This window comes from Boleophthalmus pectinirostris, unplaced genomic scaffold (genome assembly GCF_026225935.1).
Source record: "Boleophthalmus pectinirostris isolate CB_2022bp ecotype Guang Dong unplaced genomic scaffold, ASM2622593v1 HiC_scaffold_16, whole genome shotgun sequence".
Lineage (NCBI taxonomy): Eukaryota > Metazoa > Chordata > Actinopteri > Gobiiformes > Gobiidae > Boleophthalmus > Boleophthalmus pectinirostris.
In genome coordinates this window covers 36,346,876-36,363,972 of record NW_026571095.1, presented here as the reverse complement: position 1 = coordinate 36,363,972, position 17,097 = coordinate 36,346,876, and the positions used below count along the sequence as shown (strand labels likewise).

Genomic DNA, 17,097 nt, shown 5'->3' with positions numbered 1-17,097 from the left:
TGGAGAATGAGTTTAGTCTTAGATCTGCTGAGGTTTAAAGACTATAGGTGCTGTTGGTAAAATATTTCAGAAAGAATCTTAAAAGTACTTTAAATTGAAATCATTTAAAATCCACTATATACTGTAGTACAGTTGTTTCACTCGGATGTTGTGGCGGGGCTCTATTAAAAACTCAGGCAAGATCGAAAATTCCAAGTGCAGGTGGTTTATTGTGCCAGTGTCCAAGTGCAAAATCCCAAAAAACAGTGCAAAAATATTTACAGTGAGCAAAACAGTCCAAAAAGTATTTACAACAACGAAACGGGGTCGAGTTCAGCATTAACTGTCCCCTTTAATATCCTTGTTCAGCGCACCAACGTTACCTGCTCTGTAACCGGTGGCAGACTGATTAACAGCCAGGAACAGTTCCCCTTTAAACCACCTGACTCCTCCCACTGAGCAACACATCAAAATTATTCCAGAGACAAACAATTTCACAATAAACCCACCTTGTCTATGCTACGTTGAGCACACAGTAATAATATACATTTGATGTCAAAAATAATAGTTGAATAACGTAAAGAAAATCGTATTACATAATGCGCGTCACATGGTCAGCACCACGGCGCGAACAGCGCCTATTTCAACTACCAGGAAATAGTGGCTCGGTTTGTTAGAGGCGCTGCGTCGGAGGAGAGAGAGACGACGTCATCGGACAGGTAAGAGACAAGTATGAAGTAAATTACTCTAACGCGCTCGAGTGTGCACCCTTGGCGAATTAGTAACGGAGGAAAGAGGGGAAAAGCCGATAATAGTGAATACAGCGCAGATGAATGAAACAGCGGGGAAACGGGGAGTGAACTGGTGTGTGCGGGATGAATCAGCGTGTGTGTGCGCGGGCATGTCAGTGCAGGCCGCGGTTACGTGTAGGGGGAAAACGCCACCTAAAATCATAGACGGACTGGCTCCGTCACAGATGTGTTCAGGGCAGTACTGTTTCAGGACATCTGATTCTCTGAGACTTCTGTACAATCTGTAGAAGAACCTGTGATCCTGATTCATGTTCAGGGTTCTGGATTAAGAAGGTCTTACCTCTGGTCTTCAGGAGGATCTTCTCTAAAATCTGGAGGAAATTCTTTGGAGCGGTCACTTTTCAGAGACAGAGAGCTGTGAGCAGGTCTTGGTCTGGGTTTGAAAGAAAATCCATTTGAACAGAACATACAGAGATGTCTCCTGTTTAGAAGCTCTGTTCTCCAGATGTGGAGTTTCAGAGCAGGGACAAGCTCCTGTGGTCAGGAGGACTCCACTAAAACTACTCACACTCCTTATACTGGTGCTGTGAGACGTGAGTAGAACTGAGCTTTAGTCACCAGGACAAAACCAGAGAGTTCTGTTTGTTCTCTGATCAGACCATGAGAATCAGGATGATTCAGAGAACATCCTCTGGCACTGACAATGAAAGACTGAGCAACTGAGGATTGCAGTAGACAGGTTCTTGCTCTCTATTCTTACTGTTAGTTCTTATTTGATGAATGTTGTGGGATAATAGCTGAGGTCTTGTTCACATTTTATATATTATATATATATGTTATATATTTATATATATATATATTATATATATATGTAAGTTATGTTGTTACAAGTCACTTTAGCCCAGATCGGCTCCTTGGTACAAGTCACTTTAACCATCTCGACGTCCATGTACATAAACTTAACACCAAAGCCTGTACAAGTACTTCAGCACACACACTTAAAATACCAATTAGCACATCATTCATGTTTGCACAACACTAGCACTTATTGTAAATGTAGAGTTTAATTAGTTTGGTTTGTTTTTCATTAATGTTTGGTTTGACTTTACTAACTTTATTTTTATGGTTGATTTTGTAAATGTAGAATTTAATTTGTTGGTTGTTTGTCATTTATCGGTGCACCTGAAAAAAATGAAATAACTTTTAACCCTTGAGTATACTAAACTTTTATTTATTTTTTTTAATACCACATAGCCCTTTTTTATGTCAGACAAATTGTGTGAGTTAAAAAAAGGGAGACCCTAACCTACCCACTCAGTTACATGTCTTTCACACAGTTTTCAGAACAGAAATCTTTAGACTTCATATTTCTAAAGATGTTGAGTTAAATGAGGCATTACTGTATTTCAGCTCAGACAGAGTGTGTTGTCAGTGCTCGTCCACAGGGGGCAGTGTAGAGTCAGTGCAGCTCATGTGTTCTGCAGTAGTTTAAACTTATGTCTGTGTAAGTCTGACCCTCTGGAGCACATGACCAGGACAAAACAGGAAAGAAGATACAGAGTGAATAATGTGTTTGACTGAGGAGACAGTCACACAGTAACAGTCCTACTCACTTTAGTCTCTGTTTATCAGTGTGAAAAGACCTGTTCAAATGTCTCACCTCTGATCTTCAGGACGAGCTTCACTAAAGTCTGGAGGTTTGCCTTTGGAACGGTCACTTTTCAGAGACACAGAGCTGGGAGCAGGTTCAGGTCTGGGTTTAGACCCGGGGCCAGGTCCAGGTGGGTCCATGTTGTAGGAGCTGGAATCAGAAGAGAAGAAGACAGTCCGTGTGTCATTCCTTCATTCGTTTTTCAATATAAAACCAAAAATAAGAAAATTAAAAAATAACAATTTTCTTTCATTATTTGTCTCCAGAACCAAAATGGAAAAACATTATTTTTTTCAGTTTTCAATTTTCTGTTTAAATGAAAAATGGGGAAAAAAAAAAAAAAAAGGATAACAGCCGTTTCCCGTTTATGTGACTTAAACTGCGATGCTGGACTGAACCAGGACTAAACCAGGTCCGGGACCAGACCAGGACTGAGACCAGGACCATGTCCGGAACTGAGATCGGGACTGAGCCTGGGATCAGACCAGAACTGAGACCAGGATTGAGACCGGGATCAGGACCAGTACTGAGACCGGAACATGACCGGGACTGAGACCAGGACCAGACCAGGACTGAAAAAGGTTTAGTCCTGTTTTAGTCCTGGTTTAGTCCTGCTTAAGCCCGTATGCGGTGCAAAAATCCGGCATCGCAGTCACTGAAGTCACGAAAACGGGAAACCAGCGTTATCTGTTTTTTCCATTTTTCATTTAAACACAAAATCAAAAACCAAAAAAACTGTTTTCATTTTGGTTTTGGAGACAAATAATGAAGAAAATACTTGTTTTGTTTTTTTTTGTTTTCTTATTTTTTGGTTTTATATTGAAATACGAATAAACAAATGACACTTGGATTAGAGATGTGTCCTGTTTTGAAGCTCTGTTCTTCTAATGTGGAGTTACTGTGTGGACTGTGTGTCTCTGCTCTGCACTTCTCTTCAGGTCTGATCGGTCTGTGTCTCCCTCTGCTGGACACATGACCACATCACACTTCACTGGGCGTGATCGTGTTTCAAATGATTTCACTTCCTTAACTGTGCGGATCTGGAATGTCTGAGTCCACCATGTTTCACTACAACAACAACAGCAAAACATCATCTTTTTCATACCACGTGACGCACCATTAGACCATGATTAAACCAGAACCACACAGATCCAAACAGAACTAAACCGAGACTAAACTAGTACTAAACAAATACTCAACCTGGTATTAACCAACACCAACCATGTTTAAAAGAGGTCTACATCAGGTCACAAAAAGAGGCCTGAAAATACATATTAAGATTCCAAGTTTTATGTGGTTTAACAATCTTAAAACTTATAATTACATGTCACATTTCCAACCAGGAAATATAAAGTTTATTTTAAGGAAGCACTCTGTAAACAAGGACTGAAGCTCGTTAAATTCTGCAAGTTATTGTCTAAAAATATGACACTTTTATTTTCTGAATTCATGTTTAAAGTGAAAAACGTGTCTCTTGTTTGTAAATTGTCTCTGTTTTTAGATTTAATTTTGAGTATTGTGTATGTAGGACACAGGATAAACCATTGTTCCATTATTTTATATATTAAGCACAAGAAATACTCACTGTGTCAGCGTCGTCTCTGAACACGTCTGTTACTTTCACTTTCTACAGTCACCTGACGATCTGAACCACACCTGTGTGACTGAGGTGCAGTGTCACTGAGCTCCAGCAGAGGGCGCCATGTTATTGTCTGTGAATAGATGCAGCAGGAAGACAGAAGGTGCTTCCCTCTGGTAAAAGTATCTGTGATGAAACTAACAAAAACTTGTACAATCCTAAATTAAATTAAAGAAAATTGAAATGAACTGAATTTAGGCCATAGAACTTGTCAAAGGCCAATCTCCTCAGATCTCCAAACCTAAGACCACAGACAGACCAGGTGCCACTGAGGGACCTGTGACAAAAACACTGTTATGTCCTTTGGCAAGACACTTCACTCACATTATCTAGTATGAATGTGGTGTGTGTGCATGTGTGTGTGTTTGTGTGTTGTGTGTGTGTGTGTGTGTGTGTGTGTGTGTGTGTGTGTGTGTGTGTGTGTCTGTGTGTGTGTGTGTGTCTGTGTGTGTGTGTGTGTGTGTGTGTGTCAGTGTGTGTGTGTGTGTGTGTGTGTGTTGTGTGTGTGTGTGTCTCTGTGTGTGTGTGTGTGTGTGTGTCTGTGTGTGTGTGTGTGTGTGTGTGTCTGTGTGTGTGTGTGTGTGTGTGTGTGTGTGTGTCTGTGTGTGTGTGTGTGTGTCTGTGTGTGTGTGTGTGTGTGTGTGTGTCTGTGTGTGTCTGTGTGTGTCTGTGTGTGTGTGTGTGTGTGTGTCTGTGTGTGTGTGTGTGTGTGTGTGTCTGTGTGTGTGTGTGTGTTTGTGTGTGTCTGTGTGTGTGTGTGTGTGTGTGTGTGTGTGTGTGTCTGTGTGTGTGTGTGTGTGTGTGTGTTGTGTGTGTCTGTGTGTGTTGTGTGTGTGTGTGTGTGTGTCTGTGTGTGTGTGTGTGTGTGTGTGTGTGTCTGTGTGTGTCTGTGTGTGTGTGTGTGTGTGTGTGTGTGTGTGTGTCTGTGTGTGTTGTGTGTGTCTGTGTGTGTGTGTGTGTGTGTCTGTGTGTGTGTCTGTGTGTGTGTGTGTGTGTGTGTGTGTTGTGTGTGTGTGTGTGTCTGTGTGTGTGTGTGTGTGTGTGTCTGTGTGTGTGTGTGTGTGTGTGTGTGTGTGTGTGTCTGTGTGTGTGAACTAAACCAAGACTAAACCAGGTCTAATCTTGGACTAGACCTTAGAATCCTGCAAGGCACAATCGGGCGTCAGTTGCGTTTCGCCCTGTGGATCGTGGAGTTCTGCGTCGGTCCTTTCGCCCGCGGTCACCTGACGGTTTACGTGGGCGCGTCTCCGGCGTTTCACCGCTGCTGATGTCGCTGTGATTTTAACGAATTTGTATGAAGAAAAATGAAAAACCCACCACTTCAATCCAGGTTAAAAATGCATTATAACACGTGTTACTCACATTTGTACACAGTAAAATATTTAAAAAAATGTTCCCCTTTAACGCCACATTACTGCGCTACAGAAAAAAGCAACACAGCACAGTAATTCGTTACTGTTATAACCCGTTACTCCCAACACTGCGTGGAGTGAATGAAAAATGCTAAATGCTTTTTTAAGTTTAAGTGCTGTATAAATCCGAATACGTTTCTTTATTTTCAGGTCAGTAGTTTTCTGTTGATGAGAAAAAAGAACAAACACAAAAGAAATCAGAAACACGGGGCTTTTAGTGTCACTGTTTTAATAATAAATATGTTTATTTTCACAGTTTATAATTGTGCAAACGTCTCCAGGACGATCTCTGCTTTCTCTAACCTCCTCACATCTATTTTATTATAATCCTTATAGATATAATATCAACCATAAAACCGACAGATCAAGACAAAAACAGACACAACGATTGAACATTATACAGCGATAATGACACTGTCTGATACTTTAACCAATCACATATCAGATAATGGCAGAAGGCAGGATTCCCCAGGGAGCTTTAATCTGATTGGCTGTTCCAGATGTCAATCATTCGTATTGATTCTAGTGACAACCAAATCTTACATTTTTATCTCGCTGGAAAACAGGAGATATTTGAGAGACCAAAGATAAAACTTAACATGGCAAACTGAATATTCAAGAATCTAAATGAAACTTATCTGGGCTGTGATGTTTAAGGAAAAATATCACAGAAACATGAACCACCTGTTAGAGGTCTGCGCGGGACAGATGTTTCAGTCCCGCTCCCGCCCGCACCTGTGATATTTTGTCCCGCGCCCGCCCGCAAGTTCCGCAGGATGGGAACCTTTGCTTTCTTAAGCTCTTTCAAACACAGAGAAGCGAAAGAAACTGGGCTGCGTATGAGGGGAGGCGCGGTGGGCGGTCCGGCGGCATGGTTAAGTCCTGGCCAAATCCTGTTTTAGTCCTGGTTTTAGTCCTGGTTTTAGACCTGTTTTAGCCCTGGTTTAGTGGATTCTGGATTCTGGATTAGTGGCGTAGCCCGCGCGACGTACGGGACGAGGGGAGACTCTCCGCGCGGCGCACGAGACGGTGGACACTCCGCGCGGCGTACGGGAAAGTGGACTCTCCACGCGGTGTACGAGACGAGGGTGGACTCTCCGTGCGGCGTACGAGACGAGGGTGGACTCTCCGTGCGGCGTGTGAGACGAGGGTGGACTCTCCGTGCGGCGTACGAGACGAGGGTGGACTCTCCGTGCGGCGTACGAGACGAGGGTGGACTCTCCGTGCGGCGTACGAGACGAGGGTGGACTCCGCGCGGCGTACGAGACGGTGGACACTCCGCGCGGCCTACGGAAGGGGGGACTCTTCGCGCAGCGTACAGGAGGGTGAACGTCTGCTGCTTAAAATGTTTTTATTAATGCCAAATAAAATGTCCAGCACAAATGATGCATGATATTCTTACATTCATTTGTATATTTTACTTTACACTCATATTTAGTTTGCGGGACTGCAGGTTATCATCCCTCCCGCCCGCTCCCGCGTTGTGCCGTCTCGCTCCCGCCCGCGCCCGCAGTGAGCTCTCAAAATTTGTCCCGCGTCGCACTGTTTTGCGTCGGGTCCCGCGGGACTGCAGGGCTCTACCACCTGTGTCCCCAGATCCAAAGTAAACACGTTCAAATCAAATATTACTCTTTCGTATAATCTATAATCTTCTGAATATCTTAATTACAAAAGCATTTTACTGTTGATATTTTCATTTGGGGTTTTGAGTCTCAACACGATTCTCCAGAGCAGAACGAGCCTCACGTGAAATCCAGTCGGTTTAAACCTAAAATGTTTCTCTGATCTGAACGTTCAGTCCCTAAACCCCAGAACCTGCAGCCGATCCTGAACCAGCGCTGGTGCAGCCTCTGCGCTTTTGCTGTGGTTTTATCTCCGTGGTCTGAACGTAGCAGAAGATGAGTAAGGAAATGGATCTGACAGTGACAAAAGAAGTCTCAGTCTGCCTCCGGGTTTAGAGCGTCAGTCTTTTGTTTCCCTTTAAGCTTTTACACAGAGTTATATTTAAAAGTCCTTTTGCATCATCTAAATAACAGCACAGACAACTTTTCCTGTCTGTTTTCTAAATAAGAGGAAGACATGCACTTTTTTTTTTACGTACAACATTATTGCATAATGTCATTGTAAATAAATACATAAATAATAAATATAATGTAATTGTACAAATAACAGTGGCACAATAATTACAGTATTTACAGCGGTGAAAATGCAGTTTAGACTTGAGGATATTTGATCACAGTGCAGAGAATATTTTAACACAAATAAGTTTAAGTACGAAACTGGGAGCAGTGAGTTTCTCTGTGGGGGAACAGTTCTAGAATCTGCATCAGTGCCTTAAAATGCTCCACTCCTCACGGTTTGATCTGCTCCTGCCACAGTCCCACGCACTGAAAGGTTGTATGGAGGATTTTTTTTGTTTTGTTTCAAATTGTCAGTGAAAGTTTAAAATACCATTACAGAGACGCAGCAGCCTTGGAATAATGATGACCAAAAAAAAAAAGAATGAAAATCCATCAACTGTGGACGTGTTGAGGCCAGATAAACATCAGCCAATAGAAAACGAGGCTGCCTCATTTTCTATTGGCTGTTAGGTCGCCAATCAAACTCCCTACGTTTCTAGTGTAACTGACTCGCCGGCGCGCTGGGATTATGTGGTTTATGCAGCGGTTCTTGGAGGCTTTTTCAAACTGTCGCTTTCTCGCAGTTCGCACAAAGTTTGTCGCGACGGCGGACGAGAATCCGCGACCGGTTCGCCGCAAAACAAAGTCGGTTTTTGAGGTCGCCGAAAGAAGAAGAGAAGAGGAAAAGGAGCGAAGACAAACTGAGTTCTTGGAGATCCCTTCCAGCAACGGCGCGACTGAAGCAGACGAAGTGTCTAAAAACTGACGCGTCGGTCGATAAATTATTTCTAGACAGGTCGCTTCAAGCAGTAATTCTGAACGCACACTGGATGTAAACACTCTGCGGAGGAAACTCATTTGTGTCGCTTGTATCCGCGATCCCGTCCTTTCGGTCATTACCCAGAGCTCACGAGCAGAGGTGAGGGGAGGAACGAAGACTGACACACAGATAAGCGGAAGAAAATGGACGGATGGATCTGCTGCAGTGTAACTTTACAACGTGGGACAGTTAATAGCTCCTGACACTGGTGAGGAACATGGATCTGTTAAAATAAGAAACCTCCCGACTTTCCTCTGCTAAAGGAGCTCATGGTTCTGGTTATCATAAGGTTAACAACTGGAGATGAGTTGATGAGTTGTTTATTTCTTCCTTTATGTTATTATTTTTGTATTCAGTCTTTTTAATGTCACAGAAGCACTTTGTTCCTAAATGAACACTGTGGAATTCGGCAGATTTGTTTTTGCAGTAATTTGAGGGGGGTTATTTTGTCCTGTACAGATAACGAGATACAGTAAAATATATCAAGATTTTTTTTTCCCTCCATATCGCACAGCCCTATTTTGTATCATGTTTTTGTAGATTTATGGAGATTTGTCGTGTGGGAGCCTGGGGGACGAAGACGTAAGAGCCGTTCACACCAAAGCGTCAAAAAACACCTTGACGTTTCTATTTGGAGCCTTTGCATTTGAGTTTAGACGCCCCCGACGCTCGTGTCTTTGACGCCGTGGACGAACGGGAGAAAAATACTTGACGCGCGTCCGTTGCCCTGGAAACAAGAGCCCGGTCCTGGTCTTTTCCCGAAACAATGTCAGACCAGACTGAGAGACTTTAGTGTTTTTATGACATGAAACATCAGCGACTGGAGCGTGTTTATATTTATACTCCACTAATGACACTGGATCAGTCCTGGTTTAGTCCTGGTCTAATCACGGTTTAGTCCTGGTCTAGTCCCGGTCTAGTCGTGGTTTAGTCTCGCTCTATTCAGGGTCTAGTCCTTGTTTAGTCCTGGTCTAGTCCTGGTTTGGTCCAGGTCTAGTCTCGGTCTAGTCTCGGTATACTCCCGGTCTGGTCCTTGTTTAGTCCTGGTTTGGTCCCGGTCTAGTCTCGGTCTAGTCTCGGTCTACTCCTGGTCTGGTCCTTGTTTAGTCCTGGTCTAGTCCTGCTTTGGTCCCGGTCTAGTCTCGGTCTAGTCTCGGTCTAGTCTCGGTCTAGTCTCGGTCTACTCCCGGTCTAGTCCTTGTTTAGTCCTGGTCTAGTCCTGGTTTAGTCCTGGTTTAGTCCTGGTCCGGTCCTGGTTTAGTCCTGGTTTAGTCCTTGGTGATTGTGGTGTATATATTTATTCTCCGTTCATGTTTGTGGTTCTCGGGTTTTTTTCTTCCTGATAATAACGTCGCTGCGTCTCTGGATACTCGTCCCTGATTGGTCGACGCTGTGTGTCTGACGCGAATAGTTCAGCATTTTCAACTTCTTGACACTTCCTTGGACGCGCGTCTAGAGCGTCGACGCCAGATTCGCGCCGCAAAAACGCAGGACGCTCTAGTCGCGCGTCCACATCGACTTTACATAGAAACTGGACGCTTTGACGCTTTGGTGTGAACGAACCTTTAGACAGAATCTAACAGCAAACCGTAAGGAGGGTTTAAATAGGGCCAAGGAGAGATCACTAATTTAGTCAAACATGCATGGATGACAAACCGCTTCAGACGTGTTTTTGATGAGGGAACAACGTTATAACACGGTACAAAGCCCCAAACATGATATTTTGCATAATAATAATAATAATAATAATAATAATAATACCCCGTTTTAAAACAGAAGTACCTCTACAGATTTGTTTTTGTTTTGTACGTCTTTCGTCAGATTAAAAGTTCTGGCTGCTCTTCCCTCCGTCACTGAGTCTGTGATGAAAAGCTTCAGCCGGTTCTTCACGGTTCCTCTGATGGAGACGTACGTGGTCCTGAGTCCTCTGCACTCTGCTCCAAACACTCCTCCTCCTCCTCCTGAAACAGAAACACCACGTCTCACTACGGCTGTGTCAGATGCCCTCCCATCGTACCAGCCCAGTCACGGCAAAGCTCACAAACGCAGGAGACATTTCTACTGAAGATCGCTGTGTTGTTCATAACCAAATCTGTAACTTCTCCCGACTCACATTTACAGTTTAGTGCTTCATTCTTAGATGCTCTGGAACTCCCGCTGTTTCTCACTAGTGTTATTTTTTTTCCTTAGTAGCAATTTTTGTTTCTGCTTTTCTGATCTGAGAGAAGAAGAGAGAAGTTCCAGAGACGATACGTTTTTACAGGAAGAGACTGTTTGGATTTTATACAAGATACGCACGCTCCTGCCCCACATTCCAATTAAATATTTGTAGTAAAATAAAGTAAATATCTGTGGGGGGTTTATTTCCTGTACCTGTGCGGACGTGGAGTTGTGGAGGTGAGGTTCAGCTGGTGGTTCTTGAGGTATCTGAGTTTGAGGAGCAGCAGAGGGAGAAGAGAGGGGAGGAGGAGGAGAAGAGAGAGAAGAAGAGTAAGGAGGAGGAGGAGGAGCGTGCGGTGACGTACAACCCGGAGCTGGAGGAGAGCGGGAGGAGGACGGAGCTGCGACGCCTCCTTCTGCTGATGAGGCGACAGGAGACGCCCTGCCCCCCGCTGGAGGAGAGGCGACGACGGAGGAGGAGATGAGGGTGCTGTAGGACGGAGGGATGGAGATCTGCTTCTGGAGCAGCTGGAGGATGGTCCCGATGTCTGTGGCCATACGACTCTCCAAACTACAACACACGAAACATGAACTGTGTCATGATGTGTCTCTTTTGACTTTTGAGCGTCTTCAATGCGCTGGAGACATGTCAGTAACGCTGTATTTATTCAAAAGTCATGTATCGTATCAAAATCTTTGGCCAGTATTTTATTAGGATCTTGCACATGCACAAGAATCAACTCTAACATGGGGAGCAAATGATTCACTTTCTCAAAAATATCATCCCAGTCAAAGTCAGGTAGACCCAAGTCATATTCCTGTGTTGTTTAATATAAATGTAGGAAATAAAGTGTAAAAGCCTAATACTGACCCCTGCACCTCAAACTAAATAAATATATTTTCAAACAAGCTCAATCAGAAACATCAACCTGGTCCCATGAGGCGTCGGTGGCTCAGTTCATCAGCACAGAGGCAGTTTATGAGGAGTCCAGCCCATATCACATGATCATTATATCCACAATACAATGTGTGTATCTGTACAGGCCCACGAACATTAGTGTGATATTGGTCACACATGAGAATGTCTGTGTTTACTAGTGTGGAACCAAAATGTCATTGTTCATGAGTTGTGTGTGTGTTAGTTGTGTGACTGTAGATCAGTGTGTCGTGTATCACCAGAAAAACAAGAAATGGAAATAATTTTTGTTACAATTAGAATTTTAATGACAGACACTGAAAGAGAAAGGAACTGTTAGAATTAGTGATTATCTGGAAAACTATTCATATTTGACTATACAAATGGATGGAATTATAAATAGATCATAATTTTTTCTGAGATTTTGAGACACTCCTGTTGCTCGAGCTCGGTTCTTCGTGGAGTTATGACCAAAAACACATATTTGACCTTGACCGGTTTCAACCTGTAACATCCAGTGTGCCCGGTTATGTGGGTGCCAACTTGTGTGACGATTGGGTGAATATTTTAGCTGCAGATGGTTCAGAAATTGCCGAAATTGTCGATCCTTTATAATGGTGTGACCTTTCAGTTGACCCGTGTGACCTTAAATGACCTTGGATCATCCAGACTTTTTTTTTTTTGCGGCATCGGGCACGGGGGCTTGACCCACGTACCAAATTTGGTGACAGTCGGTCCATAAATGGAATTATCGTGGGTGCACAGACACACACAGGCACAGGGTGAATACAAAACCTGGTCAACCCTTCGGGGACCAATTAATTAGAGCGATGTGACCTGCCGATACAGATCTCACCCTGTGACTGTCTGCCTGTGGTGTTTTTGTCATATCATGATTCTGTTTAATCCACCTCTTTGGTCAAAGACACATTTCTCCCTCCTCCTGCTCCTGGTCAGACCCATCAGACTCTGAGTGACGGGGGATTTAACCACAGATTTACTCAGTTAAGAGCAAAGTCACGAGAGAATTCATCTGCTCATTTATTCACCAAACTTAACATTCTTAATATCTATGAGATTAATATTTATGAAGTTTGTATTTTTATGTATAAAATTCTTTATAATTCAACAACGATCCCCAAACATTTCACATTTTATTTTAAAACCAATGCAGAGATTCATAGATACAAAACTCATCAAAATCAAAATTTTCATGTTCCAAAATGTGTCACATCCAGAGTGAAGTTTTGCCGACGATCCAGAGGCGGGAAATTGTGGAGCAGTTTTCACATCTGGTTTGAGACGCAGATCTGAGGTGTTTAAAAAGAGTTTGAGGAAATGTTTGATATTTCACGGTGATGTTTGATCATCTTTCAATTGTGGATGTTTCATTGTGTTTTAATCCATGTTTGAATCAAAAGAATTTAATCCGTGGTGTTTAAATGTCATTATATATATATATATATATCCCCCTCAGGCTCAAATTAAATTTTTAGTGCCAGGAAAAATCTGATATTTGGGGAAAATTATCATATGGGGTAGTAATATACAATCCTGACTTTTTTATCTTTTGTAAACAAAAAAAGTATTTTGCACTTCTGGCAGGTCGTTTGCGTGTAGTCGTTCTTGCACAGTCTGCATCGTCCACGTTTATCAGCATGGATGGGAGAAAAGGCTCTCGAGTAAAAAAAAGCTCATAAAATATGGATTTGGAGTCAGTAGGTCATTGGAATTTAGCTGTTGCAAATCTGCAACGTCTGCCTGGAGATATATATATATATTTGTTTTTATGCACAGCGATAATGTTCAATTTTTAATGTCTTCATAAGGTGGAGGCTTTAATATTTCGCCCTTTTGGGTTTTTTTTGCCTCTTCCTGCACCTACTTTTTTATCTATTGTGTTTCTTTTTTTTTATTGTTATATGTGCAAAATAAATAAATAAAAATAGAAGCATGATATCTTTTGATGACTTTTATAAAGATACAAACTGCATGAAAATCAGCATTGTGATCTAAGTTTGAACTGTAAATGTTATTATTTTATTACTAATTCTTTATTTATACAGAATAGCATCTTGAGACTGAATGTTTAATTTTCAAGAAGGACTCTCTAAAGTTGTAACTCACCAGCACTCGCCAAGTTTTTTGTCCAATTCCAATTTAAACACAAGGAGAAAAAAAATCTCCAGATCATTTTCCACACGTGCACCGTCTTGTCTCGATCTCTAATATTTAAAAACCACATGAGTCGGTGACGATGACGCTCACCTGCCGATCTGCCTCTGCAGCGAGTCCAGCCTCCGCTCTATCTCCGCCCTGTGTCTGTGTGGGACCACGCCGGCACAGGCAGGGGGCGCCGCGGAGCAGGCTGAGGACGCGCCGGGAGAAGGACCACCGGGGGGCAGCGGGGAGGGACTGCGAGGCTGTGGGGGGACGGCAGACGGCGCGCTAGAAGCTTTGGGGTGGTTTTCTACAGGGAGGGGGCAGTTATTTTGAGGTAGAGGGCGTTTTTCTGGAGGTTGGGGCTTCTCCTCGGGGCTGGTGGGGGACAGGAGGCTCGGCGCACAGGGGACTTGTTGGTACTTCTGCTCCTGACTCTCCCCCCACAGCGTGAAGATGTTGGACATGCCTGACAGTGCATCTGCAGAGAGATTCACAATGAAACAATAAAAATACAGTCCAGAGATTTGTTACATTATACGACTAACCCAAAAGGGGAAAGCTGCAGATGTGTCCTCAAACTAAACCAGGACAAACTCAGATCCATGTGCCAATGGAGTTCAAGTCTTCAAAGGTTCTATATTCTACATTTCCCCCTCTCCTTCACCTGTGATTGCGTTCCCTCTCTCCTTCCTCTCTCCCTCCGTCCCTCTGCAGTTTGGGGCTGTGTGGAGCAGAGTCGTCTGAATTGGACTGTTCAACTCTGGTTCTTCTGCCTCTTCATCACTGGAGAACACCGGACCATATCTGTGAATGACCAAAGAAGAACACAAAACACATCAACTACAGACTGAACCAGGACTAAACCAGGACTAAACCAGGTCTGTCCCACATGTGCAGTATGAGTCCTCACAGAGTGTATCGATGCTCGTCTTTGCTGTGCTCCCTCTGCTCCCAGTTACTGAACCTCCTCCTCCACCTGTAGGCCCTCTGCCTGCGGGCGGCGCTGGTGTCTCCTGGAAATCAAACAAATCAACAAACAAAGAAATGAATAATGAAAATACAATGGCTTCATATTGTAACGAGCTTCACAGTAAACACAAGTTTCCTTCAAGTTTCACTTAAAGCTCCAGGTGTGTGACAGGTGTAGGTGTGTGTGTACCTGTGACAGGTGCAGGTGTGTGTACTGTGACACAGGTGTGTGTACCTGTGACACAGCTGTGACAGGTGTAGGTGTGTGTACCTGTGACAGGTGCAGTGGTGTGTACCTGTGACAGGTGCAGTGGTGTGTGTACCTGTGACAGTCTGTGACAGGTGTGTGTGTACCTGTGACAAGGGTGTGTTGTACCTGTGACAGGTGCAGGTGTGTGTGTACCTGTGACACAGTGTGCAGGTGTGTGTGTACCTGTGACAGGTGCAGGTGTGTGTGTACCTGTGACAGGTGCAGGTGTGTGTACCTGTGACAGGTGCAGTGTGTGTGTACCTGTGACAGGTGCAGTGTGTACTGTGACAGGTGCAGTGTGTGTGTACCTGTGACAGGTGCAGTGTGCAGTGTGTGTGTACCTGTGACAGGTGCAGTGTGTGTGTGCAGTGTGTGTGTACCTGTGACAGGTGCAGGTGCAGTGTGTGTACTGTGTGTACTGTGACAGGTGCAGGTGCAGTGTGTACTGTGAGGTGTGTGTGTACCTGTGACAGTGTGCAGGCGTGCAGGTGTGTGTACCTGTGACAGGTGCAGGCGTGTGTGTACCTGTGACAGGCGTGTGTGTACCTGTGACAGGTGCAGTGTGTGTACCTGTGACAGGCGTGTGTACCTGTGACAGGCGCGGGCGTGTGTGACCTGTGCAGGCGTGTGTGTACCTGTGACAGGTGCAGGCGTGTGTGTACCTGTGACAGGTGCAGGCGTGTGTGTACCTGTGACAGGTGCAGGTGTGTGTACCTGTGACAGGTGCGTGTGTGTACCTGTGCAGTGCGGGCGTGTGTGTACCTGTGACAGGTGCAGGCGTGTGTGTACCTGTGACAGGTGCAGGTGTGTGTGTACCTGTGACAGGTGCAGGTGTGTGTGTACCTGTGACAGGTGCAGGTGTGTGTGTACCTGTGACAGGTGTGGAGAACTTTCTGTCAAACAGAGTTTTTCTGAATCGTTCGAGCTCTGGGTCGTCTGCAGCCAGAACCACTTCACTGTTCGCCTGGAGTTACAGATGTTCAGTCAATAATTCACCTGACATCAGCGCTACACGTTTTATCATTATCAGATTATCACATCTTTATCACAGTTTATCATTATTCTTCTCATTATATTTTATCATAAATATTCTTATCACATTTTAACAAGATTCTCTTTACCACATTTTATCCTGATTCTTCTTTTCACATTTTATCATCATTTTAATCATAATTTTAAACCTGGTTGTAGTTTGACAAACTGCAGGTCACACTCACGTCTCGCAGGTTGAAGGTGATCTCCAGATTGGACCAGAAATATTCAGAGAACTCTGGGTACATGTCCAGAACCTGACACCACAAAAACACGGCAAAAAAAAAAAAAAACACACAACAAGGCAACCAACTGTGAATCAGAACACACATTAACTGGACCTATAGTGTGTGTGTGTGTGTGTGTGTGAGGACTTTCTTCTCGCGTGTTTTGGACCTTGTCTGTTCTGTACCTCCAGGATGTCCTCTCGGTGGATCTTGTGCAGGTCGCAGTAGGTCAGAGCCCTCACGTCAGAGCTGCTCTTCCCGGGCAGAGCGTACAGGTTTATGGGTTCTCCAAAGATGTCGTTTTTACCTGAGAAATAACCTCATTTAGGACTAAATCAAGTCCGAACAGAAGAGAGACTCTCCTCACCCAGTATGGCCACCACCACGTCTCCTCTGAGGATCTCGATGGAGCCTCTGGAGATGAAGTAGAGCGCAGAGATCACATCGCCCGCGTGGACCAGCGTATCCCCCGGAGGCGCGTGGGTCGTCTTGAAGCGCATGGCCAAAGAGCGCAGGCAGCCTTTAGTCGACCCTGGAAACGTACAGAAGACATGTTACAGATACAAACACTGGACTGATCTTTTGGTTCGTTTGTTATTTCGAGGTAAACGGAACAGTGGAGTTACCTTTGAAGGCCTTACAGTTCTCCAGCAGAGTCCTGTTCAGATGGAGACAGATATCGGCCTGAAGACACTCAGGGAAACCTTTCAACACCTGAACAAAGAGCACACGAAAGTCAAACTGATTTAACAGTTTTCTACGTCAAAAACACAAAATAGTAAAAGGGCTGCAAGAATGAGCAGGATCGACTGAAACTTGGATTTTGAATAAAGGCAAAAGGCTTCAGCAGTGTTGGGGAGTAACAGATTACATGTACCGGAGTTATGTAATCAGAGTACAAATGATGAGTAACTGTATTCAGTTACAGTTACTGTTTCAGTGAGTGGTAATTGGATTACAGTTACTTGTTGAAATAAATGGATTACACAGAGGGATTTTCCTGTTTT

General features: G+C 44.0%; 1 protein-coding gene across 1 annotated transcript in view; it reads right to left on the bottom strand.

The window, feature by feature from the left end:
- Positions 1–6,377: 6,377 nt before the first annotated feature.
- Positions 6,378–17,097, bottom strand: part of LOC110174565 (potassium voltage-gated channel subfamily H member 2-like) — a 61,956-nt gene continuing 51,236 nt past the window's right edge. Inside the window, 10 exon segments of the mRNA XM_055151406.1 lie at positions 6,378–6,772; positions 10,899–11,104; positions 13,718–14,090; positions 14,277–14,416; positions 14,523–14,625; positions 15,702–15,795; positions 16,049–16,120; positions 16,276–16,397; positions 16,458–16,622; positions 16,717–16,804. Coding sequence (XP_055007381.1) covers positions 6,378–6,772; positions 10,899–11,104; positions 13,718–14,090; positions 14,277–14,416; positions 14,523–14,625; positions 15,702–15,795; positions 16,049–16,120; positions 16,276–16,397; positions 16,458–16,622; positions 16,717–16,804 — 1,758 coding nt within the window.